General features: G+C 40.1%; 1 protein-coding gene across 2 annotated transcripts in view; it reads right to left on the bottom strand.

Annotated features, from left to right (window-relative positions):
* Positions 1 to 18: 18 nt before the first annotated feature.
* The window catches only part of robo4 (roundabout, axon guidance receptor, homolog 4 (Drosophila)), a 30,993-nt gene continuing 7,147 nt past the window's right edge, over positions 19 to 23,864 (bottom strand). For both annotated transcript variants that reach the window (XM_061056022.1, XM_061056023.1), the window contains exons 2-19: positions 21,885 to 22,211; positions 18,733 to 18,890; positions 17,972 to 18,092; positions 17,675 to 17,813; positions 17,106 to 17,233; positions 15,905 to 16,020; positions 15,578 to 15,809; positions 15,334 to 15,455; positions 14,156 to 14,327; positions 11,703 to 11,897; positions 11,521 to 11,563; positions 10,931 to 11,043; positions 10,434 to 10,751; positions 9,086 to 9,190; positions 8,805 to 8,952; positions 7,556 to 7,798; positions 6,793 to 7,142; positions 19 to 2,426 (exon numbers count right to left, since the gene is read on the bottom strand). In XM_061056022.1, the coding sequence (XP_060912005.1) occupies positions 2,245 to 2,426; positions 6,793 to 7,142; positions 7,556 to 7,798; positions 8,805 to 8,952; positions 9,086 to 9,190; positions 10,434 to 10,751; positions 10,931 to 11,043; positions 11,521 to 11,563; positions 11,703 to 11,897; positions 14,156 to 14,327; positions 15,334 to 15,455; positions 15,578 to 15,809; positions 15,905 to 16,020; positions 17,106 to 17,233; positions 17,675 to 17,813; positions 17,972 to 18,092; positions 18,733 to 18,890; positions 21,885 to 22,211 (3,212 nt within the window). In that variant the 3' untranslated portion in view covers positions 19 to 2,244. The remainder of the gene's footprint in view (positions 2,427 to 6,792; positions 7,143 to 7,555; positions 7,799 to 8,804; positions 8,953 to 9,085; positions 9,191 to 10,433; positions 10,752 to 10,930; positions 11,044 to 11,520; positions 11,564 to 11,702; positions 11,898 to 14,155; positions 14,328 to 15,333; positions 15,456 to 15,577; positions 15,810 to 15,904; positions 16,021 to 17,105; positions 17,234 to 17,674; positions 17,814 to 17,971; positions 18,093 to 18,732; positions 18,891 to 21,884; positions 22,212 to 23,864) is intronic.

The following is a 23,864-nucleotide window of genomic DNA, read 5'->3' on the forward strand; positions in this document are numbered from 1 at the left end:
CAACGGGGGCGCCACAAATTGAAAGTTCCTCACAGCAGCTTTAATATAGAAAAAAAAACACAAACAATTTGGGGATTCTTCCCAATAAAGAAAAACTATTGTGCTCCATTAAAAAAAAAAAATAATAATTGCGTACAAACTGTATCATGGCAGGAGCTTTATTCTGCAGCTCATCTGGGACACATCATGTATCGAAAAAGTTAAATTGAGACCAACAAAAGTTTTATTCAAAATATCAAACACACATACTTAAATGCACATAAAAATGCTAAATTCTTAGAAAATGTTGATACTTTAACCATTAGTGGATTTATATATACACATATTTAGGCATGCAAAAACTAAGTTATGCATACAGCACATTTACTTATACAATACTTTCTGTTGACTGCTCACTAAAATTCAAGTTCAGTTAGTTCCATCAGTTCAATTTAATATGAACAAAATGACTTTAATTTTAAAATAAATCCTTTTTCTACGTTTGCTACTCTGAACTAGGGGTTGCACAGACTTGTCGACTTTACAGCTGATGACACTTTATATGTGATGACGACTAATCGCTTATCATGTGAGCGGGCAAGTCTTCATCCAGCTCACGGTGATGCTCTCGTCTTTTTACACTCGAACCAGAATAGAAGACAGCTAGAACTGGTACTGAGCAAGACTATAAACTCAAATATATTTGCTTTTGAATTGAGCATACGCTTAGACAACCATCTGGGTCTAAAATGTTAATGTTCACATTTTTGACTATGTAGAAGGTGTGTTACTGGAGGATTCCTCTAGAGGGAGCACCACATAAATCAGGCCACATAAAACACTGAAGTACTTTTTCCAGATTTGCAGAGTGTCATTTAAACAAACATTGATTGTTTTGGACTTGATCTTTTATCTTTTCTTTAAAACTTTCAGCCATTGTTGTAGCAGCTCTCTGGTGTCTCTGATGTTGTCACATTCAGTCTCATCACCTCACAACTCTACACTGCTCCTAGCGGATATATGTATAAAAGCCAACGCTCCAAACCACCACAGGAAACGTGCGGCTGATTTCATGCATTAGTGTACATGTAGTTAAAAGCAAGTATACCAAGGGCTTATGACAAGCAGGTGGAAATACTGTTTACCTGATCTTTTTTTTCCTCACCAAGTGTAACTTTTCTTTCTTAACATGGGAGTTGTAGCACACCGGTTATGGTTGCATACTTTATTGCAGCTATTGCAACCTGCTGTTTCTTTATGTGTTAACTGTCTACTTTCAGCAGCATACTGTATGCATCAAGTTCTGCAAATTAACTTTTTTCTGGTTGCAAAGCCTTTCCTTCTCCTGTTGTTTATTGATAACTTCATCAGTGTCTAGTCCAAATCGATTCGACTATTATCACATGACTGCCGACTTTAAAAAATCTGAAGTCGTGCAACTCCCTGCTCTGAACTACATCAAGTGTCGTCTAATGCAAACATTGAAAACATTAAAAAAGTCAACGAGGTGATCAAAGACAAAAACATTCTTAAAATATAAAATAAATCTCCAGGAGAAAGTATGACAGTAAATCATTTGGAATGTGTTTAAAATTCTTTAAATAACATTTGTTGAATCTGCTGAATATATATATTTACACTTGATGAGTGAAAAACTGTAAAAAGAAATCACTGTTTTGTAGATTTTCAGCCGTAATAAAAATCACTGCTAAAGATCTACGATAACGAGAAACAAATGTGTGCAGAGAGGAAAATCTCCAGCACGTTTTTTTTTTTTTTTTTGTTTCTGCCTAATGACTGCTTTCTCACTGTCTCGCATCCTGTCTTGTGTGTCTTTCTGGCCTTTTCAAAAAAAACAGGCAGGGTGAGAACATCCCACGGGAAGTATCTCATTATCCTCCTCTCTAATGAGAGGAGAGGATACAGAGTGAGGGGAAAAAAAACTTTTGATGGACGCCATTTGCAAAATAGTAGCCGGAACTGCTGTGAGGTAAACTGGAAACATTTCAACAGGAAAAAAAAACGTGCAGAGATGAGACACCCAATCAAAAGTTGGCTCCAATTACCTATTCTTCAATGGGAAAACGCCACATGTCAAACCCTTCATATTCAGACTCTAAAACCATTTCCAGCACGTCCAAAAATGAAATTTGTCAGTTTCATGTCTCCTTTTTTTTCTTGCAGTTTGACGTGGCTATGAGGTGTTTCTGAAGTCCACATGATTCAGTTGCTTTGATTTTTTTTTTTACTCTTCTGCCGTTGTCTCTAAGTGTCAAAGGGTCTGCCGCTCCTTCCAGGATAGTTCGCTCTGTACTGAGCCTCCATCTCCTCCATCCAGGCCATGCTCCAGTCCCACGCAGGAACCGGCTCCAGCTCCCCGAACGAGTCTCCGTCTCCTCTGAACGACGGGTACAAGGCGCTGAGCGGGGAGGCCGGCGGAGAGAAGTCTGCACACGGAGAGAGGAGGACATGTTGACATGAGTTTCACAACAAAGTGGAGGGATTAAATTAAAACGGAAAGTGTTACTTTCTTTTTTTTTGCCTTCAGAGAAAAATAAACATTTGTAAACCTCTGAGGAGAAAACCTTCCACGCTGGATCTCTGGGGGGGAAAGCTAATTTAGAAAGTCCTTTGAAGCAGCTGTCTGTCACTGAGAATAAAACTAATATGTTGTTCTTTAATATGTTTGAGGCAAAGAAACAAACACTGGCCAATTCACATCCTCCACATTCTGCTCTCTGAACATGCTGGTACATTTCAAAGACCTCACAAGAGAAGCCGTCCAGGAGTAATAATAGTTTTACTAAGATGAAGGGTACAAGCTATAGAAAATCTTCAAATGAACGTGGGAGTGTGACAGTGCGTATTACACAGTGTGTGAGTCAGTAACCAGCCTGTTCCTGCTGATCTACTGTTTTCAGTGATTAGACTCACTGACTATCCTTGAAGCGGGGACTAGAAGCACACTTTAATTGACCTCTGTGTGGCACTTAATTGTTAATTTAATTCTCCCCTTAAAGGAGCAATCTGTAAGATACCAACAGAATGAAATGATAAAGTGACCTTACTATATGATCAGACATTAAAGAAACATGCTATGTTGAAGTGCTGGCTTCTCTCACAACAATGCAGTAGCCAGTATGTCTTCCTTCTAACTTTAGATTCTGGTCCTGAATGCTCTGGATTTGTTTGGACCAGAGAAGGTAGGCAGTTTTAAGGCACCCCCACACGGCCGTTTTGGACGCCCCTCGGTTTGCCAGATTTGAGAAGAGTCATCATTGCAAACCAATAGGTGTTTGTGGGCTAGCGAACTGATTCAGATATAACTGATACTACCTGAGCTAAGCTTCTGCATGTTTCTAATAAGCTCCACGAGCAGAAACGTGCTCAACCTAGTTTACAGACCCATGCAGAGCTGGCTAAACACTGAAGCTTCAGGGTCTGCGACATGGCAACCTCACATTGACTCTAGGGAGGAGGGGGCAGGGGGAGACAGCTCTCCCTATAGTTTGGAATTTGGACTGTAGTACCCATTTCAAACACTAGGCGTCAGAGTTACATATTGCTCCTTTAACTTTTGAGTCACATGGATATCTGACCTCAGTCATAAGTTGATGCAGATAAGTCCATAAATCTTAAAGGGGAATGTTTTTATTTAAATCCTGGATATTTTAACACCATTTATTTAACCTTAATAACTGATAGATAATACTTTTGGTCATGTTCAGTAGTTTGTGTTTGTGCATATCTGGCCCTAAAGCTGGAGTCTACAACGTTTTTTAATCTGAGGGCTACTTTGAAAAAATAAGATGCAGAGAGCCAAGAGCTACAGTACTAGAGCTACTACGTCACATCAGTGATTTATTTACATAACGTATTGCAGCAAATAAACCTGCTGGATCTAGTTTTTGTTAAGGCATGTCCAATGTCAATACCTAAAATCACAACATCTTAAATTAACATCACTACTGCTGTATGTCAAATAGATGTTCTGTATGTTTCATACTTGTGCTGTATAGCTTGTTATATCAATGTATCACACATCAATCCATCAAAAGCTCTTCCAAGAAGGAAAATAAATCATCAAACACCATGTGATCAAACAGCTAACTGGACGATATTACCAGAGACTTCAGGGCAAGCTCTTTAAAAGGATCACTGCAGATTTGTTTAGTAACTGGATTCAATTGACTCATGAGTTGCTGGTCTACTGCTGCCTCCACAGGTTAGTTTTCCAAAGGTAAAAAACTGGCACACATTTAAATCAGGCACATTTCCTTTCAAGTCACATTCTTTTCAGTACTGTCATCACTCTTCAGTCAATTATACGAAAATATATGAAACAGGGCTGAGGTTAAATAAAGTTTAAAAAAAAATCAGAACCCTGGATTAGCAAGTGTGCCACAAGTTTAATGTGATTGGAGGCTTTGGACTCATTATTAATCTTCAACATCAGCCACTGTCAGTCTTCAAAATCAAGCTGAAAACACCGATGTTTCCCCAGTGCTAATCTGTATGTGTGAATGAGAGCTGAGGCAGAAAAGAGCCCAAAGAGAACGTATACTGCAGATGGAATAAGGCTGATTGTTGCCTGCAGAGGGAGAGCAGAGTGACTGATGAGGTGACACAGGAAGAAAGGATGACTCATCTAGCCGTTCAATCTGCTGAAAGGTCTTAAGTAATTGCCTGAGGCCACCTCAGATATTAGACTTAAGGTCTCAGTCTGTTACAGTGACAGACAGACAGACACAGAAAATCTTCTCAGAGTTGTATCTCCAAAAAGTGTTGAGCACTGAGCACGCCTAATCCAAAAAAGTTTTTTTTTTATTATTTGAACATATTTATCATATTAAACATCAATGTGATAGTTAAACTTAGAAGTCACTTGTTTTCTGACTAAATGTTGCATTTGATAGATTTGTTAGACGTTATATCTGCTTAGAGGGCTGCATGAAGAATATTACAGAGACAGAGGGCTCCATCTAGTGGACAAATGCAATCATTACAACAAACCTGAACCCTCTGAATTTGTGTGTATACTGGATGGATGTTAGATGGATGGATGGATAGATGGATGGTTAGATGGATGGATGGATAGATAGATGGATGGATGGATGGATGGATGGATGGATAGGTGGATGGATGGTTAGATGGATGGATGGATGGATGGATAGGTGGATGGATGGATAGGTGGATGGATGGTTAGATGGATAGGTGGATGGATGGATAGGTGGATTCATGGATAGGTGGATGGATGGATAGGTGGATGGATGGTTAGATGGATAGGTGGATTCATGGATAGGTGGATGGATGGGAGGCAGACACAGTCTGTATTTTTAAGAAGAGACTTAAAACTTTTCTTTTTGATAAATCTTATAGTTAGGGCTGGTGCTGGTGTAGACCAGCTCTTAGTTATGCTGCTATAGGCTTAGACTACCGGGGGAACTGGCACCCTGAGCTCCTCTCTCTCTCTCTCTCTCTCTCTCTCTCTCTCTCTCTCTCTCTCTCTCTCTCTGTGCATATACAGTACATCATATTACTGCATGTATCTATCTGTAAATCTCAGTCACTAACCACCTACTTTCCTGGGAGCTCTTGAGCTCTCTTAGGCTCCTCAAGATCGTTGGTTGACGGCCTGCCAGAACAACTTTGAGAAAGTTTGTGTATTCACTTCAGAAAATAAAGCATAGAATTGTTTCACTTCGCCAACTTTTAAATGTTACAACCAAATCTGCACAGTGCACCTTTAAACATTCTTCATTTTGTGTTTCATCTTCACTTTGAATCAAATGTTACATCCATATTTTATGACACTTCTTTGCAACACTGCAGCTTCCAGTGTCTGGTAAACATTGCCTGACACATACTGCCCCCTTGTGGTCTGTGTAGGTCACTGTTCACAGTCATTCAACATACATTAACTGAAGTGATTTAACCTACTATACACCATGTTACCCTTAAAACTGAAGGTTAACTACATTAATTACTGCGGTAGGAGGAAGCGGAGCACTGTTTTTGTTAATGTAAATGGGATTTCCATTTTTTTCTTCAAATTGGGCCCTGTATTTGAAAACAACTTAATAACTCTTGTAGAAAAAACAGTTGAATTGGCCGAAGGAAGCAGCAACAGCTGTCGGGTTTTCAAATTAAATCTTTTAAACTGAAGTGTAACCATAGTACTTTCTAACAAAAGAAGCTGTTCCATCTCGTCTGAAGATCGTCATGGAGACAATTTATGGACACTTCTTACAGTTCAGCCTGAACGTCTTCAGAGTGAGAATGTTTAAAGGGCCCAACCATATTTCTTGATCAGTGGTGTGAATTAGCGCTGTGAGTCTGATATCCGATACCTAAATTACGTCAATATTGGACCTGATACAAATATAAGATCAGATCGGTCCCATCTGTATTAGTGTGTGTGTGTGTGGCTGTGCCCTACATGATATGCCTCAACCACCTCCAGGGGACAGTGGGGGTCCCAAGTCTGGAACCCTTATTTTGGGGATAGTGAGCTGAAAAGTTAGGGAGCCCCTGCCCTAAGCTATAAAGACTGTAAAATAAATCAGAGCAAGTTTAATATTCCTGTGTTTTTTTCATACTCAGTTTACAGGTGGACAGAGGAGAAATTATGATACAGTAGTAATTTAAATACCAAGACTAAGATGGGTTATCAAGATGATGTTCAGTTATTAAAGACTCATCTATTTACATCCTTCATTTTTCTAGATTTGACTTCCATCTTCAAAATCAAATGTAATTTCACTGGATTTCTGGATTCATGTTTTTTTTTCAATCAACGTTGAAGTTGCTTACCTGACAAAGAGGCTCCACTCATACTCTCGGCTGCCACAGCCAGCATGTGGGCAAAATTGGTGCTGTCGTTAGTGTAGCAGCTGTCCACAGAGCTGATGAGGCTGGTGCGGGCGCTGGCCATGTTTCCGTCCATGACCGAGCTCCAGGTGTTCCACAGGGAGCTGTCCCACTCACTGTAGCAGGAGGAAGGTGTGCTCTGGAGGCGGGCCCGTCGCAGGCCGATCGGTGGGGCCTCATGCTCATCGTTGACCGGGTCAGACTCTAACTGAGGGGAACGGACCGGCCCGCAGATGAAGCCCAGGGTGGAGGAAAAGGGCTGGGACAGGGTGGGACGCGGATCAGGCAGGATGCTGCTGACAGAGAGACATGGTCAGAATACGACATAACGAGATTGAGTTAGCCCTGCAGCTATGTGGGTGAAGAGAGACGGCCCTGCCCACTCAGGGACGCTGTCAGTAGACACACAATGGAGGAGTTTTGTCACAAGAGTACAACTCAAAGAGAACCAACAGACTTTCCAAACTGAAGATACATCTTTTTTTGGTATAAAAAAAGCAAGTGCTGCAAGTCATCCCCCCACTCTCTACTCCCAACATTCCCTGTCTCTCTTCAGCTGTCCTTTCTATAATAGGCAAAAGAAATCCCAAAACATATCCCCCCCATAAAAAGCGAATCAGAAAAAGCACAAGAAAGCTGTAGGATCGTAGTTAGATTAAGAGGAACAAATAAGTTAAGGCCAGTCAGTAGTTCCACCTGTATTTACCTGCATCTCTCAGGTTTGGGGCTGAGCTCCAGATACTGACAGGCCTCCTCAGCTGTCAGTGTGCCGCCATGTCCGTCATCCATTGACCTGCAGTATGATGCAGTAGACAGGTGGCTGTACGAGGGATGGCTGTTGTTGTTGTTGTTGTTGTTGGTTTGTCCTGGTTGCCCACGCTGACCTGATGCAGCGCACAGTGACTGCAGAGAGCCCATGTCCACTGTCAGCTTTGTAGAACGACTGGAACTGAGGAAAGAGCAAGAGAAACATTTATTAGACTTATTTTTGGTCCTGGACATCAGAAACAAGAAATCACCCAATGTTGGATGGCAAGAATAATTTCTTTGTTTGCGTGGTATCATATCACATTGATGATCTACCAGTCGGTTTTTATAAACTGTAGAGTAACATACGGCAGGATTTCCCAACCTTGGGGTCGAGACCTCATATGCCTCATTCCTCATTCATTTACAGCCTTGTTAATTCACGCTCACCAGGCTGTACACATTTTGCACTGAGAAAAATTAAATCCTCACTTTGTTCACAAATCTCATCCTGACTTTTCTGCCTCTGTCCATATACATACATGATAATAATATACATGAAAAAGTCTTAATGGGGCTTTAAATGAATGTTTACTTGCAACCCAGCAGAAAAAAACAATCACATGATTAAAGAAACAATGATTTTAGCAATGAGCTGTATGTTTTGGATGCCTGGGGTCATCAGAGTTTTGTGAAGTCAAAGTGAGGTCACGAGCCAAAAAACCATTGGAGCCACAGACATAAAGTGTCAACATCAAAAACTTTTTATATCACATTAAAACTTATATTTACAGTCTTCCCCTCTGTCACTCATCCATATTAAAGCTTTCACCATTTTTTTTCTCTCTCTGCTGTAAGTCTTTATCACAGATGCATTTTTATTGTAAAATGTAAATGTTCATTTGCATAGAGTGTGGTCTCTCACGATGTTTATGGAGATGCTTTCTAAAACCAGATCTACCAGATGCTGATCTGATGATTCAGCACTAAAACCTGACTGACCCTGAAGCCTGTATAGTTTCTGACAACATCTTCATGTGACCTTCATGACATTAACCTGTCCAGTGATAATCAGAAGTGCATCTCAAAGGTTTCTTTTTTGCCCTTAATCATCACCAGTCTGAACTGTGTGTATGTGTGTGTGTGTGTGTGTGTGTGTGTGTGTGTGTGTGTGTGTGTGTGTGTGTGTGTGTGTGTGTGTCTCGTACCCTTCGTCTGAGGTGAGACTGTGTGTGTCTGTGATGTCGTCTATGGGTGGAGGTGGTGGTGGGGGCAGCATGTCCACGAGGTGTAAAGAGGCAGAGTAATGCAGCAGGCGAGGACAGCAAGCCACTTTACTACTCTCTGGATGTCCACCTAAACAAAATTAAATGATGCATACTCACTTTTACAAGTTACCAATGATGAATAGTTATCGATAGAGACTTGATGAGTCATGTAGAAGCTGCTGTTATAGACAGTAATGACTATGTATTGATGAGGGTCGTACCATGTCTGCCTGATGGTACATGACTGAGTCTCTGTTTGTAGACACTCGGGGGACACGCCTGCTTCCTGGTTGGCACAATGGGGACGCTGTTCACTGCATGCAACTCTGCGGGGAGATAATTGAAACATTGCCCAATATTCTTTGTTGATACAGTGACAAATCTTCTCTGAAACACTGTAAGTCATATGTCGACGTGATGTAACAGAAGTTTAACCCTGGGAGCTCTGCAACAGAAATGGTGTGATATTATGGTGTGGTTATATTTGCTTGCTTGGTATATATACATATTTGGGGGTGGGGGGCTTTTAAATAAATTATCTAGTCAAGCCTTGAGGTTGCAGTTTTTCTTATAACGTCTTTGCTAAATATATACACCATACTTGTTATGAGTTGACGCTGTACAAATAAAAATTGATTGAATTGATTGATTGATTGACCTATTGATCCAAAACAATTCTGCAAGTAAAAACAAGAACACAATTATTTGTATTTGTAATATAGCAAAGAGTAGGAGTCTTTTCTTGTTTTTTTTGTGTCTTGAGATCTTGGCCCGATACAAATAAAGATTATTGATTGATTGATTGTCAACACTCTTAAAGTTGTCTTTTGCCCTCTACTGAAGATTCATAGACAGAGGACATTTAAGGGAGAGTCAGTCGTATCACCACCAGAAGGTCGGGGGTTCAATCCCCAGCTCCTTCCGCCACATGTACGATGTGTCCTTGGGCAAGACACTTAACCCCAAGTTGCTTCCTCTTCTTCGTTGGCGGTGTATGAATGTGTATGAATGTGTATGAATGTGTATGAATGTGTATGAATGTGTATGAATGCGATTAGATACTTCTGATGGTCTCACTACATAGCAGCCTCTGCCATCAGTGTGTGAATGTGTAGGTGTGAATAACCTGCAGTGTAAAAAGCACTTTGAGTAGTCAAAAGAAAAGTGCTACACAAGCTCAAGTAAGTTTGTCTTCAGTGATTTAAATTCTTTAGTTATCTTAAAAATGTATTATTATTTTCAAAACCTGTGTCATGTGACTAAAAGGTCATCTTTATGTCACACTTATCCATCAAAGTACAAAAACATGCATCTCAGGTAAAAGAACAAAGTTACCTTATTTACCAAAGACATACTATATATAACATAACAATGACTAAAATGACAGAAGTCAAGTGTTTTACTGTAGCACCATGAATGCTCTTACTTTGTTGTCAATCAGTTTTCATCGAATTATGCAATCAACAATCTCCTGCTTTATATTCACAGAGATACTAACAAAGAGGGTGTATGCATATAAAAAGAATAAACAGCAGTAGAGGTCATAACATCACATCCTCCATTACTCACCTTGCTTAGTGTGGTTTTTCTCCCTCAGTACACCCATCTTGGGCTGGGGGCGTATGCCCTGTTTCCATGGTAATGCCTCTTGGCTATCCAGGGACGAGCTCTTTGAAACAGGCTGAGTGAATATCTGGATGGTCTCAGTGCCTTGCTGATGGAGCAGACCATGAGGCATTTTGGGGCAGCGCTTTGGACTGCTGAAGGTCTTCAGGCCGTTTCCCATCAGGTCCACGTAGAAGGTGCCGTAGACCCCGCAGCTGTCCGTCACAATGGGGACGGCTGAGTCCAGGCAGCAGGGGTCCTTCCTGGATGAGACTGGCAGACCTAATGAAACACAGAGGCGTACACATACAGACACCAAGGCATGAGGTTTACTGTGCTTATCTACAAGTTCTACATTTTCAAAATCTATAAACAAGTTGGCTGCCTTGATAAGTATTAAACTTACTTAAATCTGTCATTTTAACACTTCTTCTCTGTGCTAATATGCGATCAGTACTCACTGGTATTTCTGAGGCCGGGATGTTTCTGACCCTGGGCCCACAGGTCCTGATACTTCTGGTTGAACGCAGGTCTCCATCCTCCAGAGATCCAGGGGGAGTCTGGAGCCGCCATCCTGCAGAGGGGCAGCACATACCTCTTAAACTGTTAATATAAGAACTGCTCAGTCCATCGACAACTTCAAATCTTTGCTTAAAACTCACCTCTTTGCTCTGGCTTTTAATACAATTTGAGCTTGACATTTTGAAATTTTATTCATGCTCCTTTTTATTGTGTTTTTATTGTGCTTCATTCTATATGTTATTTTACTTGTTTTTACATTGTATTTTTTTACACTTGTACAGCACTTTGGTCAATCAAGGTTGTTTTAAATGTGCTATAGAAATAAAGATTGATTGATTGATAAACAAATAGTATCAGTAAGATTTTTCTTTAAAGTCATGTTATTACCTTATTTCAGGCATGTGTGAACTCCTCATGAGAAAAAACTTAAATTGTCGTATTGGTATGAATGAAACAGCATGTTAGAGTTATTACATGACAAAGCAACATATTTGTTTTGACCATGTTCTGCCCATCATCTCCACGTTACCTGTGTTTGATGATGAGATCTTCACTGGCAAGTCTCTGCAAACCTAAGAAGGAAAAGTGAATATATTTATTCACACGTTTGTAGAAAATCTTTTGTTCTTTTACCATGATTTATTCATAGTCCTACAGGTGAACCTGTGATTTACCCTTCACTTAATAAGCACCTTAAATCAGTGTACACACCTTTAGACCTGTGATGATGTCCTGGTATCAGGCGGCCGGTCCTGCTGTGGCGTTTGCAGAGGCAGACGGCTGCGACCATCAAACCACAACACAAGAGGGCGCCAACACTGCCAATGAACACGGGGTCCTGAAGCAGTGCCTGATACAGATCCTGACTTTTATTGTCTGAATCAGGGGGGCTGCTCGTTTGTGGGTCTGGGACGCAAATAAAAAAGTAGATTAGATATGAGTTGATGATGAGCTGGATGAAAAAGAATACAGAATTTACCAGAAGAGGAGGAGGGAGATTATATATGATGGACTATCTGGTTGATCTGATATGTAGAGAATTAGGAGTGAAAATAACATCAGAAGACTTCGAGCTGTGACACATTTAGATTTAATTAAATCTTTAGAAATCAAGATTTACAGACAACAAAAGGACAGATACAAATAAAATAAAGCAGATACATAAAAAACCCTCAGAGAAGGCTAAGAGTAAAAACATGGATAAAGTGCAAAATTCATAACATCAAGAGATTAAAGGGACATAATTACCATACCATTACCAATACCATTGATAAAACAATCTATTAAACTATTAGAAAATGTGTAATACTGGGGATTGTCTCAATTGCATTGATGCAGGCAGCTACATTATTTCTGGAGCAAATTCCAAATACTTGGGGCAAAGTTAAATGAAGCAGATCTTCCCAAATAAGAGTGAAATTTGCAGAGTGAGTCAAGACTGGGAGTGATTTGGTAGCTTTCCAAGTTAAAAGAAAGCAGAGTTTAGGGGTAAGGGTACACTTAAGCATGTTTGTCCCCCCTCCCCATTCCCCCACCGGCCTGCACTCACACTGCTTAAGGACTAAGCGGGCCTGAGCACGGTTACCTCTTGAACATAACGACGTAATACAACACATGCATGAATTTATGTAATTAGGAAGTGTGCTTCGTTAAAGGAGAACATGACATCTACTTTACAGACTTTGAGGCTTATTTTAAGTCATTTTAATCAGATATAGAGTAGACAGAACACTCTGGGATTTCACCATTATGAAGGCTGTCCACGATGTGTGCTCGTGCATGAACTGTACCGTGCTTGAGCACAGATCGGAGCACTCACACTGGTCGAACTGGACTTTAGGGGTAAAGTGTGCTGGGCACAGTACAGATTGCCTAGTGTGAGTGCACCCTAAGTGGGTAAATTTTCTTTTAATTTCTTGATAAATTAACAAATAAATTAAAGTGCTGATCTCTCTTTATTCCCAGAGAAGGAAGGACATTTCTTTTTGGTAGAGAAGCCGAGTTATCTCAGTGCTCAGTGATGTAGTGCATCTAAAGATTTGAGAGTTATTATGGCTGCCCTGCAGTAAAAAAACACTTTAAGATAGAGGGCATGTTGGAATAGAACGACAGGTTAAAATAACATTTGAATTGTATTCAGTACAATAAAAATGTACAGAACCTACTGTATGAGAGATTAACAAACTAAATAAAGACATATGATGGAAATGTTTTTTGGGAATTGTTTGAATGTGAAATGATTAATGATTAATTTCTTTACACTTTTTTTGGACTGTAGTAAGATTCAGTAAGCTCCTGTTATCAGAGGCAACAGGGGTTCAAAGGCAATCACTTGAAAGTCAGTTTCACCCCCATTGCCTTTAATGTCTTATAAACATGAGTTTTATTTTTTTTTTACGATATATTTTCAGGCTTTTTATGCCTTTATTTAGAGATAGGACAGTGGATAGAGTTAGAAGTCAGAGAGAGAGAGAGAGAGAGAGAGAGAGAGAGAGAGAGAGAGAGAGAGAGAGAGAGAGAGTGGGGAAAGACATGCGGCAAAGAAGCCACAGGTGGGATTCAAACCTGTGCTGCAGGTTTGAGGACTGTAGCCTCTGTACAGTTTGCATTTTTCAAGACATTTAGAAGAGTATCCAAAAATACTCATTATGATGAATTTTTTAAATTGTATTCCAGAAACTTTGTTTCTTGTTTTTCAAACATTGTAAATCTATACATTCTTCTTCACTTCATGCTGTAATAAAATAACTCAGTTTAATGTTTTACCAGCATTTAGTTCAGAGAAAAATCAGTGCACGTTAGCTTTGGTGTTTCCTCTCCTGTACTCCTTTTTTTGGTTTGCAGAAAAGATGGAAAATTCATGTCACAACAGAAATTACAAGCGTATCGGCATAAACTAAATGACTTCTTTTAAGGTGAAGTTTGGTGTAACGGATAGGGTAGAGCAGTATTTGACAATATATGATGTTTATACTGTACGGTGCTGATTAGATCTGGTAGTTAACATTACCAGTAAGAGATATAAAAAGTACTAAGGTTGTGAATGTTAGTTTTATGTTCTGATTAAATTTGGTTGTTGTATTTCCTGTCTTGTCCAGACCAGATATGGAGTCAAAATAAATCTTCTTGATTTGTTTCTTGGATTTCTTCTTCTTCACACTCACTGATGACAAATCCATGCGGGTCACTCAGAGCTCCGACTCCTGCTCCATTAACGGCTGCAATGGTGATCCAGTATCGCTTTCCTGGTGTGAGAGTAGAGATTTCCAGGCTGTGCTGGCCGCTGTTCACGGTCCAGTTCTGGTACACCTGCTCGTCAGACTCCACACACCACACCTGGAGAGAAAGAAAAAGATCACTTGTATTAGAGATCAGGCATCATTGATGCAGAGAGGAAAACCAGACACACAAGGCCTATACTCCAGACATGATATGTGATATGCAAGACACTTATAGGGCTTTCACACATGCAGAAAACTCCTAAAAAACTCCTGATATTTCAAGGAGGAGCTGTATGTGGGAACGCAAACAGCTGAAGTTTCCCCTCAAGCTTCACCCAGAGTTTTTCCTGACAGACCCCTTGTATTTTTTCCTCAGCATGTCCAAGTGGGCTGATGTGAGAACACAGCAGGATATAATCCGGAATAATTGAATCTGTCAGCTTTTGTCCTTTTACCTGTTTTCCTACTTCTTTCTTTTTATATTTTTTGTAAAAATTTGACTTTTACTGCCCCTCTCTGACCCAGACCGTCTCTAAAACCCCGTTCACTCGTTCACCTCTGACTTCTTTTTTCATGACAATTTCAACACATTCACAAAACTTAAAATATTCTGTTTGGTTTAGGTAAGGATGGGTGCAGCAGAGCGTACAGTTTACTGCAGCAGTGACTGTTTATGGGTTATTATCACTACAACATGTATAAGGACATTCATTCATGTAATACAGATACAACAGTTGCTGTTGTTGTTGTATTGGGAACTGAGGCGAGCAGTTAAGAGTATGAAGCATCCTATCTTCCTTTAACATGAAGGAGTTCATCATCAAATTTACTCGCATGTGGTGAATGTTCCAGACATTTACCCGCTGTGTTTAACACATCAGCTCACCCTGACATCCACACAGACTTCTGACTCAGAGGCTGGCTGCGCAAAGTCAGGGTGAGCGGATAAGGCTGTTTGCTTCAAACATGACAAAGTCTGGAGACTTCCAGGAGTGTGGTGCATGTGTGAAATGGGCTTAAGTAACTGGAGATTTGAGGAAGCATATTGGATTGTTTCTGTAGGTGACTGTAAAGAAGCTGATATAACATGTGAGTGTGAGGAACTGTTCCTTAGTGGGTACCTGGTATCCCTGTATGATACCGTTGTGTGTTTCATGAGGAGGAGGCTCCCAGCTCAGATGGATGGTGTTATTCTGATCATGGCTCACTGTGATGGAAACTGCCAGTGGAGAGGCGCTGGGCACTAAACAAAGAAGATCAACTTACTTACTGTTATCTACTAACTTTCAAGTTCAGAAAAAAAACAACAACACATGTATGTATTTAAAAATCAAAAGACTGGAAATACAGACTCTTTAATCTTACCTGTTTCAGGCACTCTGAAGTGCCGAGTGTTGCTCTCCCTACCGTAAAGGTTACCGCCATAGGGACGAACTTTGAACTCGTATTTGAAGCCTCTCTTTAAGGGGCCCACCTGAGTCTGAGAGCAGGGCACAGTCACCTTCTTCGCTGCCCAGTCTGAGCTGGCGGGCAGCAGAGAGCGATACAGAACCTCAAAGCCATCGAGGTAATGAGTTTGGGCTGGGAGGGACTGCAGCTGGTCGGAGTAAAAAACACCACACAGATCACACATCTGAAATATATATGTATATGTACATTCTTTTAAATGTTTAATATTTGTATTTCCAATACCTTCCATTGCACTTGAGAAACATTGGACCCAGGGGCCATGATGGTGACGTTTTCCAGAGCAACTCGCAGGGCAGACAGCTCTTTGTGGAGGTCTTTCTGTACAGTACTGGCCGGCTCTGGAAACACAATTGTATTTATTTATTAAAGGCACTTTTAAGGAGAAACACTCAGGATGGATCTTTCCAGAATTATTGATCCTCAGCATTGCTTTAAAGGGGTTTCATCTACCTAAATGAGTTACTGATTTACTCAGGGGCCAAAGACAAAGTCAAACACAACTTAATTTCTGGCTCAAGTTCAAATGGTTAGATATGAAATCTATGTGTGTGCATGGGCCTTAAAGTTTAAAATCTATAGAAACTATATTTACAGTTGAAGTTTAGAATGTCGTCCATGACGTATACATTTTTATTTTTTTTCTTCTTACATTGTATGTATGCTGTTGTTGTTTTTTGTTGATGTAAAGCACTTTGTGACCTGTCTGCGAAAAGCGCTATATAAATAAACTTTATTATTATTATTATTATTATTGTACCCTGGTCTGGTGTGATTGGGCTTTTCCAGTGGTGCATATGTGGATCTATTGTAATCAAAAAATCAAGAAAAAACTCAGATAGCGTGCATATTTTTCATGCAGGTTATTGAACACTGAGGGAGAAATCTGGTGGTTTACACTTTGGCTGTTTACATATTTTTGGGGCTAATTGCATAATAGATCCAGAACGTTATTTGGAATATCGCTTTTGCCAGCTGCCACAAAATGGTCGGTTTTAAGGCAGCACTGTAAATCCTTCATAATGAAAACACTCCTGATTCAAGTTTTTCCTTTAAGAGAGCTTTTTTGTTTGCCGCTGTAGGGCTCAGATTTGTAAACAGACTTGAGCTTGTATAGAGCTTTACTATTCTCCTGACAACTCAACGTGCTTTTTATACTGCAGGTCACATCTACCCACTCCTTCACACCCATTCACACAATTAAACAATACCTTAAAATATATATGTTTTGGCAGAATACAGGTGGGCATATTTATTTACCCCCGTCAGTGCTACAGGTAGGTGGAGATTAATAACTGTAAGGCCAGGGGGACAATAGACTTTCTAAGTCCTCCACTGAACACACTGCTCTGCCTGGTGAAAGTGCTGTCAGCTGAAACTCAGTTTCTGATATATGACATTTCTGTAATACTTGCAGTCGTCTTACCTTCAACTATCAGATATGCACTGGCAGTGGCCACACCTACATCATTGGCAGCAGTGCAGGTGTACTTCCCAGCATCCTGAGAGGTAACGTAATGGATCTGCAGAGTCTGGTCTGGGTTTACAAGATACCTGTGGACATACAGAGCATGTAGCTATGCTGCTTTAGTTGGGTTGGTAAAGGAGACACCCCGTGTACAGTTTAGTGCATGTCATCCCCCACTCTCTTTCCCCATATTCCCCATCTCTCTCAAAACTGTCCTACATATTAAAGGCATATAAACCTAAAATGCATCTTCAAAAAAAGGTTGTAAGAATAGGCTATTTCAAAAAGTGTTTTGGTGTATGGTAGGCATACAGAACCCGAAAAGATTGAAGTCAAGTCATTATATTTCATTTGAATTTCTTGGACAGAACAATAAAGAGGTCATGCTACACTATTATCACAAAATACTTCTTATGTTACATTTATCCGGCTGCAAACAGACAGAACCAATCAAACATCAACTCTGATCGGACACTGAGTTTACACTGTGCATGGACTCTGTTTCAGTATGTGGAATAATGAAGTACCTTCCATTAGGCAGAGGCCCCTGCTCTCTGTTCCACACCACAGCAGGTGGGGGGTCACCTTTAGCCTGGCAGAAGAACTGGGCGGACTCTCCCGTCTTCACAGACACATTTTCTGGCTTCAGCACCAACCCGGGACTGGCTGCAGCAGGAGAGAAGAGAAAAAAAAAAAAACTTGATGTACTGCATGTTTGTTTGTAGAGGGGACTCATTTTCTTGTCAGCATACACATTGCAATCATAGCAATGAGCTAATTCTTAACATCGATTGTTATAAGTAGGCACAGGAGGGTTGTCTCACCTAGTACAGTCAGCCGAGCCGCCCTGCTCTTTCTCACGCCTGCTATGTTGCTCGCCACACACACATAAACACCAGAGTCATACTTCTGAGCTGGAGCGATGATAAGCTTCCCACTCAGCACCTGCAGCTCCAGCACCATCAGACACACATAGGATACACAGATCAGTAGACAGTAACATGCCCGTGTTCTGCTGTACACTTAATGTAATTATAAAATGTAGAAAGCCCCCAGGACTTGGAATATAGTAAACAGAATAGAGTCTATCCATCTATCTATAGTAAAATATATGTAAATGTTATTTCAACCTACTAAAGATTGAAATGACTGATGCATTAGGAAACTTAAATTAACTTGTGTTTAGGTTTTTCTACAACAAAATCCTGGTTGAGATATTTCACTAGCTTCTCTCTGACTTGGAGTATGTAACATGTTCGACTTGTTTTCCCTTCTAAATTGATGTTTGTTTGTCCAATCAGAAAGAGGTTTCTGTTCTATAAACACTTCATACAGAAAGAGGACAATGGTTAATCGCCATGGTTGACAAGTTTTCGGTTGATTTTTTTGTCTCCTTGTTCCACATTTTTGCTGATCTATCATGAGAAACCGAACACTTCAGTGCTTTTTCTTTTCCTCCTCCTGCTTTAATAGAAATGCTTGGTTCCGATTTGCACTGTAGGAAAGCTGACTAGATAGGACCAGTAAGATTGGTGTCTCCTTAAAAAGTAGCTTCCATCCACTGACGAGGAGGCAGATGGCTTACAGTGTAATCTTGATCCAAGCTGTGGATGGGAAAACCATCCTTCTTCCAGACGACATTAGGTTCAGGGCGTCCCAGTGGAGGGCCGCAGCTTAAGATAGCCACCTCCCCCTCTGCCACCTCCACGTCTCTGGGCTGCACTGAGAACTCCTCCTGCAAACCTGCATCAACAACAGTGAGGGTTAGACTCCTTTAATCCACACCATCTGCATGTGGAAGAACAATATCAACAGCCATTAAAGAGTCTGAAGTGTGAGGTTAACTCTGAGTTAAACATTTGAAATTAGATGTCCAAAAAGATGTTACAAAAAGCAGGTAAAAGACCTTACTTATTGCTATGTTGCAAATATCCGGCCTATCCATCATGAGCACTTTAGCAAAGCAGCGTGGGGTGTGGGGGTTGGTTGATTGATTGATATGTTAGCACCCAGACAAAGTGAAAAACAAAACAAAACAAACAAATAACACCAAAAATCATCACCATCTGTACAACCTATCCCACCAGTTTTATTTTACATAATTTTGTTACTATGCTGTCCCTATGTTTTTTTTTGTCCTGTTTGCTCATTTACTTATTTTGTCCCTCTTTCTATTTCATTCATTTTATTTACTGACCCTTTTCCTTTTGTTTTGTTTTGTTTGTTTGTTTTGGTCTAAATCTGCTTGCAAAACTGTATCGTACCACAGTTCCCCTCTTGTTTGTATCTCTTTTTTTATTGTGTGAGTGTGTGTATGTACGTTTTGGTGAATAAAAGTTTGAAAAAAAAAAAGATTTCTTCTAAAATACTCTTAGTTATGTCACCTTTAAAATGTTTGTCTAAAGAATAAATCTAATTATTATCATCTCAAAGAAGTTTCACTTTACTCTGCGATACTTTAAATAAGGACTCAGAATAAACAGAAACATACTGTACACTCAGTTAACAGTTCCATATATTAAAAATCATGTTTGTTTTGACGGGGTTCCCCAACGACCCTAATACATTGACATTTTGAATATAAATGTATTCAAACAAAAACAGAAAACAATGATGTGAAGTCACCTTGACTTGTTGTTTAATAAAGTCATACACAGATTTGAATGATTGAATAAAGAAGCTGTGAAAAAGAAAATGTCTAAAAGTGAACCTCTGGGGTCCGTAGGTAGGTACCCCGGTTTGTAGGGTAAGTACAATAAACTTGATAGTTCATGAGATTTCTAATTTTTTGATGATTTAAACAGACCCAATTTTGGGGCGCCGCTGGATGTACAGAGGGTCCTCAAAGGGGCGGCATGGGTTCAAATCCAAACTGTGGCTCCTTTCCCGTATTTTATTCCACAGTTAAGAGTTGTATAGGTTTTGTTTGATTGAGAAAAGCCACAGTTCAAAGATTTTTTGTTTTTTTGGGTCTGACACACTTCACTATCTCTACAATAAAGGCATACAAAGCCCAAAAACAGTAACTTTTAAAAGACCCAATTTTGTACTGATTGTACACATTTCTGAACATCCACTTCAGAAAATGACTTGTTCCTTTTGCTATCAGAGAGGGTGTTGTAAATCATGTGAGTGGACAGGACTGACGCAGCTCCAGCTCTTTAAAATACAGTCCAGCTTTCAGCTGCTGCATGTCGCCTGCCTTACCGAGGCTCTGATAAGTAAACAGTGAGGGTCTGGGGTTAATTAGCACCACTGTTTGACCTCCCCTCTCCGGCAAACATTGACAATGGACCTTGGTGCCCCCCCGCCTCCTGTCTGTTACCACAACCATCTTTATCAGCTCTCTGCATGTATGTGTGTGATGTTTCATCTCAACATCGCTCTCTATAAAAAGTTCATGTTCAGGTCATTAAGAATAGTTAGTTAAGTTATAGGAGCAATACATAAATAGATAACATTTAATACTATCAAATGTCTCCATGTAGCATCTAGCTACTGGTAAGTAAAATGTTCCCATTGATAAGAATTAAAAAACGGTGTCTTGTGGTTTAGAAAAAGTACTGTTTTGTTGTTCAACTTTTAGAAGATGACAATGATCTTTCTCACGTGCTAATGTTTGAAGTATTGTTCATGACTGACTAAACTCTATAAATAGATTCTGTGTACAGGCTCTGTAGGCGAGGGGGATTTGATAGTGGGTTTCTGTTTTTAATATAAGAACTATAGTCAACAAGCTTTTCATCAGACTTTTGTATTTTGCTATTTGTCCCTGTGGAGAGCAAAGGAGGTGGGACACATCAGCAGTAATGTAACGCTGATCCTATCTGCAATCACCTTATAACTATACGGCTTGAATTAACTTAACTGGGTGCGTTTTCATCTAACAAACCACTATTAGACGTTACATGCGAACTCCAATTCAAGCTTTAATGGAGTAATATGTCAGATATCTACTGAATCAAATGATTAAATGACCTTACTATATGATCAGACATTAAGGAAACATGCTATGTTTGTCATATAATGTTGAAAGTGCTTGCGCACTATTACATGTTATACGGTACAGCAGCGTACGTAAGGGTTCTCGCGAGAGTATACAGATAGATGCACTTGTATGTGATGTTGGCTGGCTACCGTGGATGTGTAATAAATACAGCTCCGGCTAAAAGTGCATTAAACCTCCAGTGCAATCTTTTACAATGTTAAAGTGTTGGCTTCTCTGACAACAACGGAGCAGTCAGTATGTCCTCCTTCTAAGTATCGATTTCGGTGTGAAATTGTTTGTTTTTGTTTTGACCAGAGAAGGTAGGCGGTTTCACGGCAAACAGCAGAGCACACATCTTGCAGCGATAGAAGCAAGCAAGCATATGGTTCAGATGTATAACTAATTCTACCCGAATCCCAGAGGTCATATAGGTCATCAGACCAAATGGCTCAAATGACCAGTTGTCTGACAAATCCTTTTACTCTAAAACAATGTTTTTGGTGCTTTTAAAGTGCACAACACACTGAATAGTATACAAGGCTCCATAGTTCAATCAAACATACTGCAGCTCATTATTACAGCTGACTTGTTTCTGAACACAATATTCATAATCACAACAATCAAATATCAACTGAATGAGACCTATCAGACTTGACTTTATCTAATGGATATCTGAGCAGCGTATGTCTACATGTAGGTCTTCAATGGTAAAACACACTTTAGTAAAAAAAAAAAAAAAAAAGTCTTACTGGCGATGTAGAGTGATGCGTTACGACTGACGGCCGTGCCTGCGCTGTTACTGGCCACACAGGTGTAGACGCCTTCCTGCGACTGACCGCGCCTTCCTTTCTCTACACTCAAAAAGAAAAGGCTCCCCTCCGGGAGAACTATGGGCAGACGTTCACGATCGCCACTGAACGTCTCTAAGGGCTGTCCATTCCTCAGCCACTGGATGGTCATGGATGGGCCGCCCTCCGCTCCGCAGGAGAGCCTGGCAGGATTCCCCACTTTCACCACCACATCAGAGGGTTGGTGGACGATGCGGGGCGGGGTCTCCTCTGCACAGACTCTGGAACCTGAAGAGGAGACAGAGACATGAAGAGACTGTGAAGACAAAACTCTGTATTTTCATCTTTACTGCAAGTTGTAGTTCTGCAAAAGCAAACGGGATAAAGATAAGTCAGCTTAAAGAAAGGGAAGATTATTTATGTAGACAGAACAGACGAGAGCCAATTAATTCTTGCGGTGGTCAAAATGTTCAATACTTGGATACTTTTTGGTACCACAGGTTTTAAATGGATGCACTCTCTTTTATTTAATGGATCAATAGTATTGAAATGTACAGAAACTTTAAATAAACTACAGATCTGCAGACATATTTTCAACCAAAGGCTTCAGCAAGCAAAAGAGAGAGAGCACTATCTAAATTGCACAAATATGTTATTTTGGTAAGTAAAAATTGCCAACATATCTGTGCAATTTAGACAGAGTGAAGGTTTTAAAAAGGAAATTACCCAATATTGAGTGTGTATGTTTTATTTTCATTGTGATGGTATATAGTTTGATTTTTACTAGAAGTTTAAAAATCTGGTTTCATGGATTAGACAGATATAAATATTTCTACAGATTTTGTAAGTAGATTCTGAATACAGATTCAACTTGGTAACCTTAAACGTAACTTGTGCATAAGCATCGTTGCAAACACAACATATAACTGCAGAGCTGCAGGCAACATGCTGCGGGGCCCCAGAGATGTGCAACAGCTTGCAATCACAACCGAAAACTTATGGGGGCACCATATGTCATCACTCGCAATCCTTGTGCTGCTAAGCTTCACATCACTCCTGGGTAAGACTTAGTTTGTCAATTAAAGTCATCAAAGATATACAGTACGAAGAGGAATTAAATGTCTGGGAGTAAAAAAAGAGAGGAAATAGAAAGAGAGACAGTGTTACAGTAAGTGGAGCAGATAAAAATATTATCTGAAATATGATTGAATAAAATAGTAAATCACTGAATGCTGCTAGCCTTATGAGGGGAGAGATACTTAAATGACTGACTATAGCATTACATACATATGATGTTTGTTCTTCTGTCTAACATTATTAGTTAAGTTAGCCAGAAAATCAGCCTAGTGTGTCCAGTATGTCTGCTGGCTGTGACCAGCGAGGGACACCGGCAGCTGACTTGTTAAATGGTAAATGGACTTGAGCTTGTGTAGCCCTTTCCTAGTCTCTGACTAGCCAGAGCTGACGCAGCAAATTGGGCTAAAGTGTCTTGCCCAAACTACATCATGGTGCTGGGGATCAAACCCCCCACCTTCCAACTGAGAGATGTCTGCCAATGTGCCACAGCCGCCCTTGTTAGCTAGTAAGCAAGCTGAAATAATTTGAATTAGCTATTAATTATTAACACTTCACCACCAGTGAACTTGGATTTTGACAATTCTATTGCCTTTTTTCTCAATTTTCCCTGTGAATTTTTGCCTGGGGCCCCAACAGACTCTGGGAATCACCACGACATGACTGGGTAGACAAATAGAAAAATAATGTATCTTAAAACACTTTAAAAATGCCACCAGTAAATAGTAGTCTGAAAATGTCCATAAATAATAAATAGGGTCAAACAGTCAGGAATTAATGAGAAACAGGTCCAAAGCTTGAAATGCTTGTGACCTGTTTCTGCAGCCTGCAGGTTGGTGGCTGTAAAGGATGTGTGTGACAAGTAGT

This window comes from Labrus mixtus, chromosome 14 (assembly GCF_963584025.1).
Source record: "Labrus mixtus chromosome 14, fLabMix1.1, whole genome shotgun sequence".
Taxonomy (NCBI): Eukaryota; Metazoa; Chordata; class Actinopteri; order Labriformes; family Labridae; genus Labrus; species Labrus mixtus.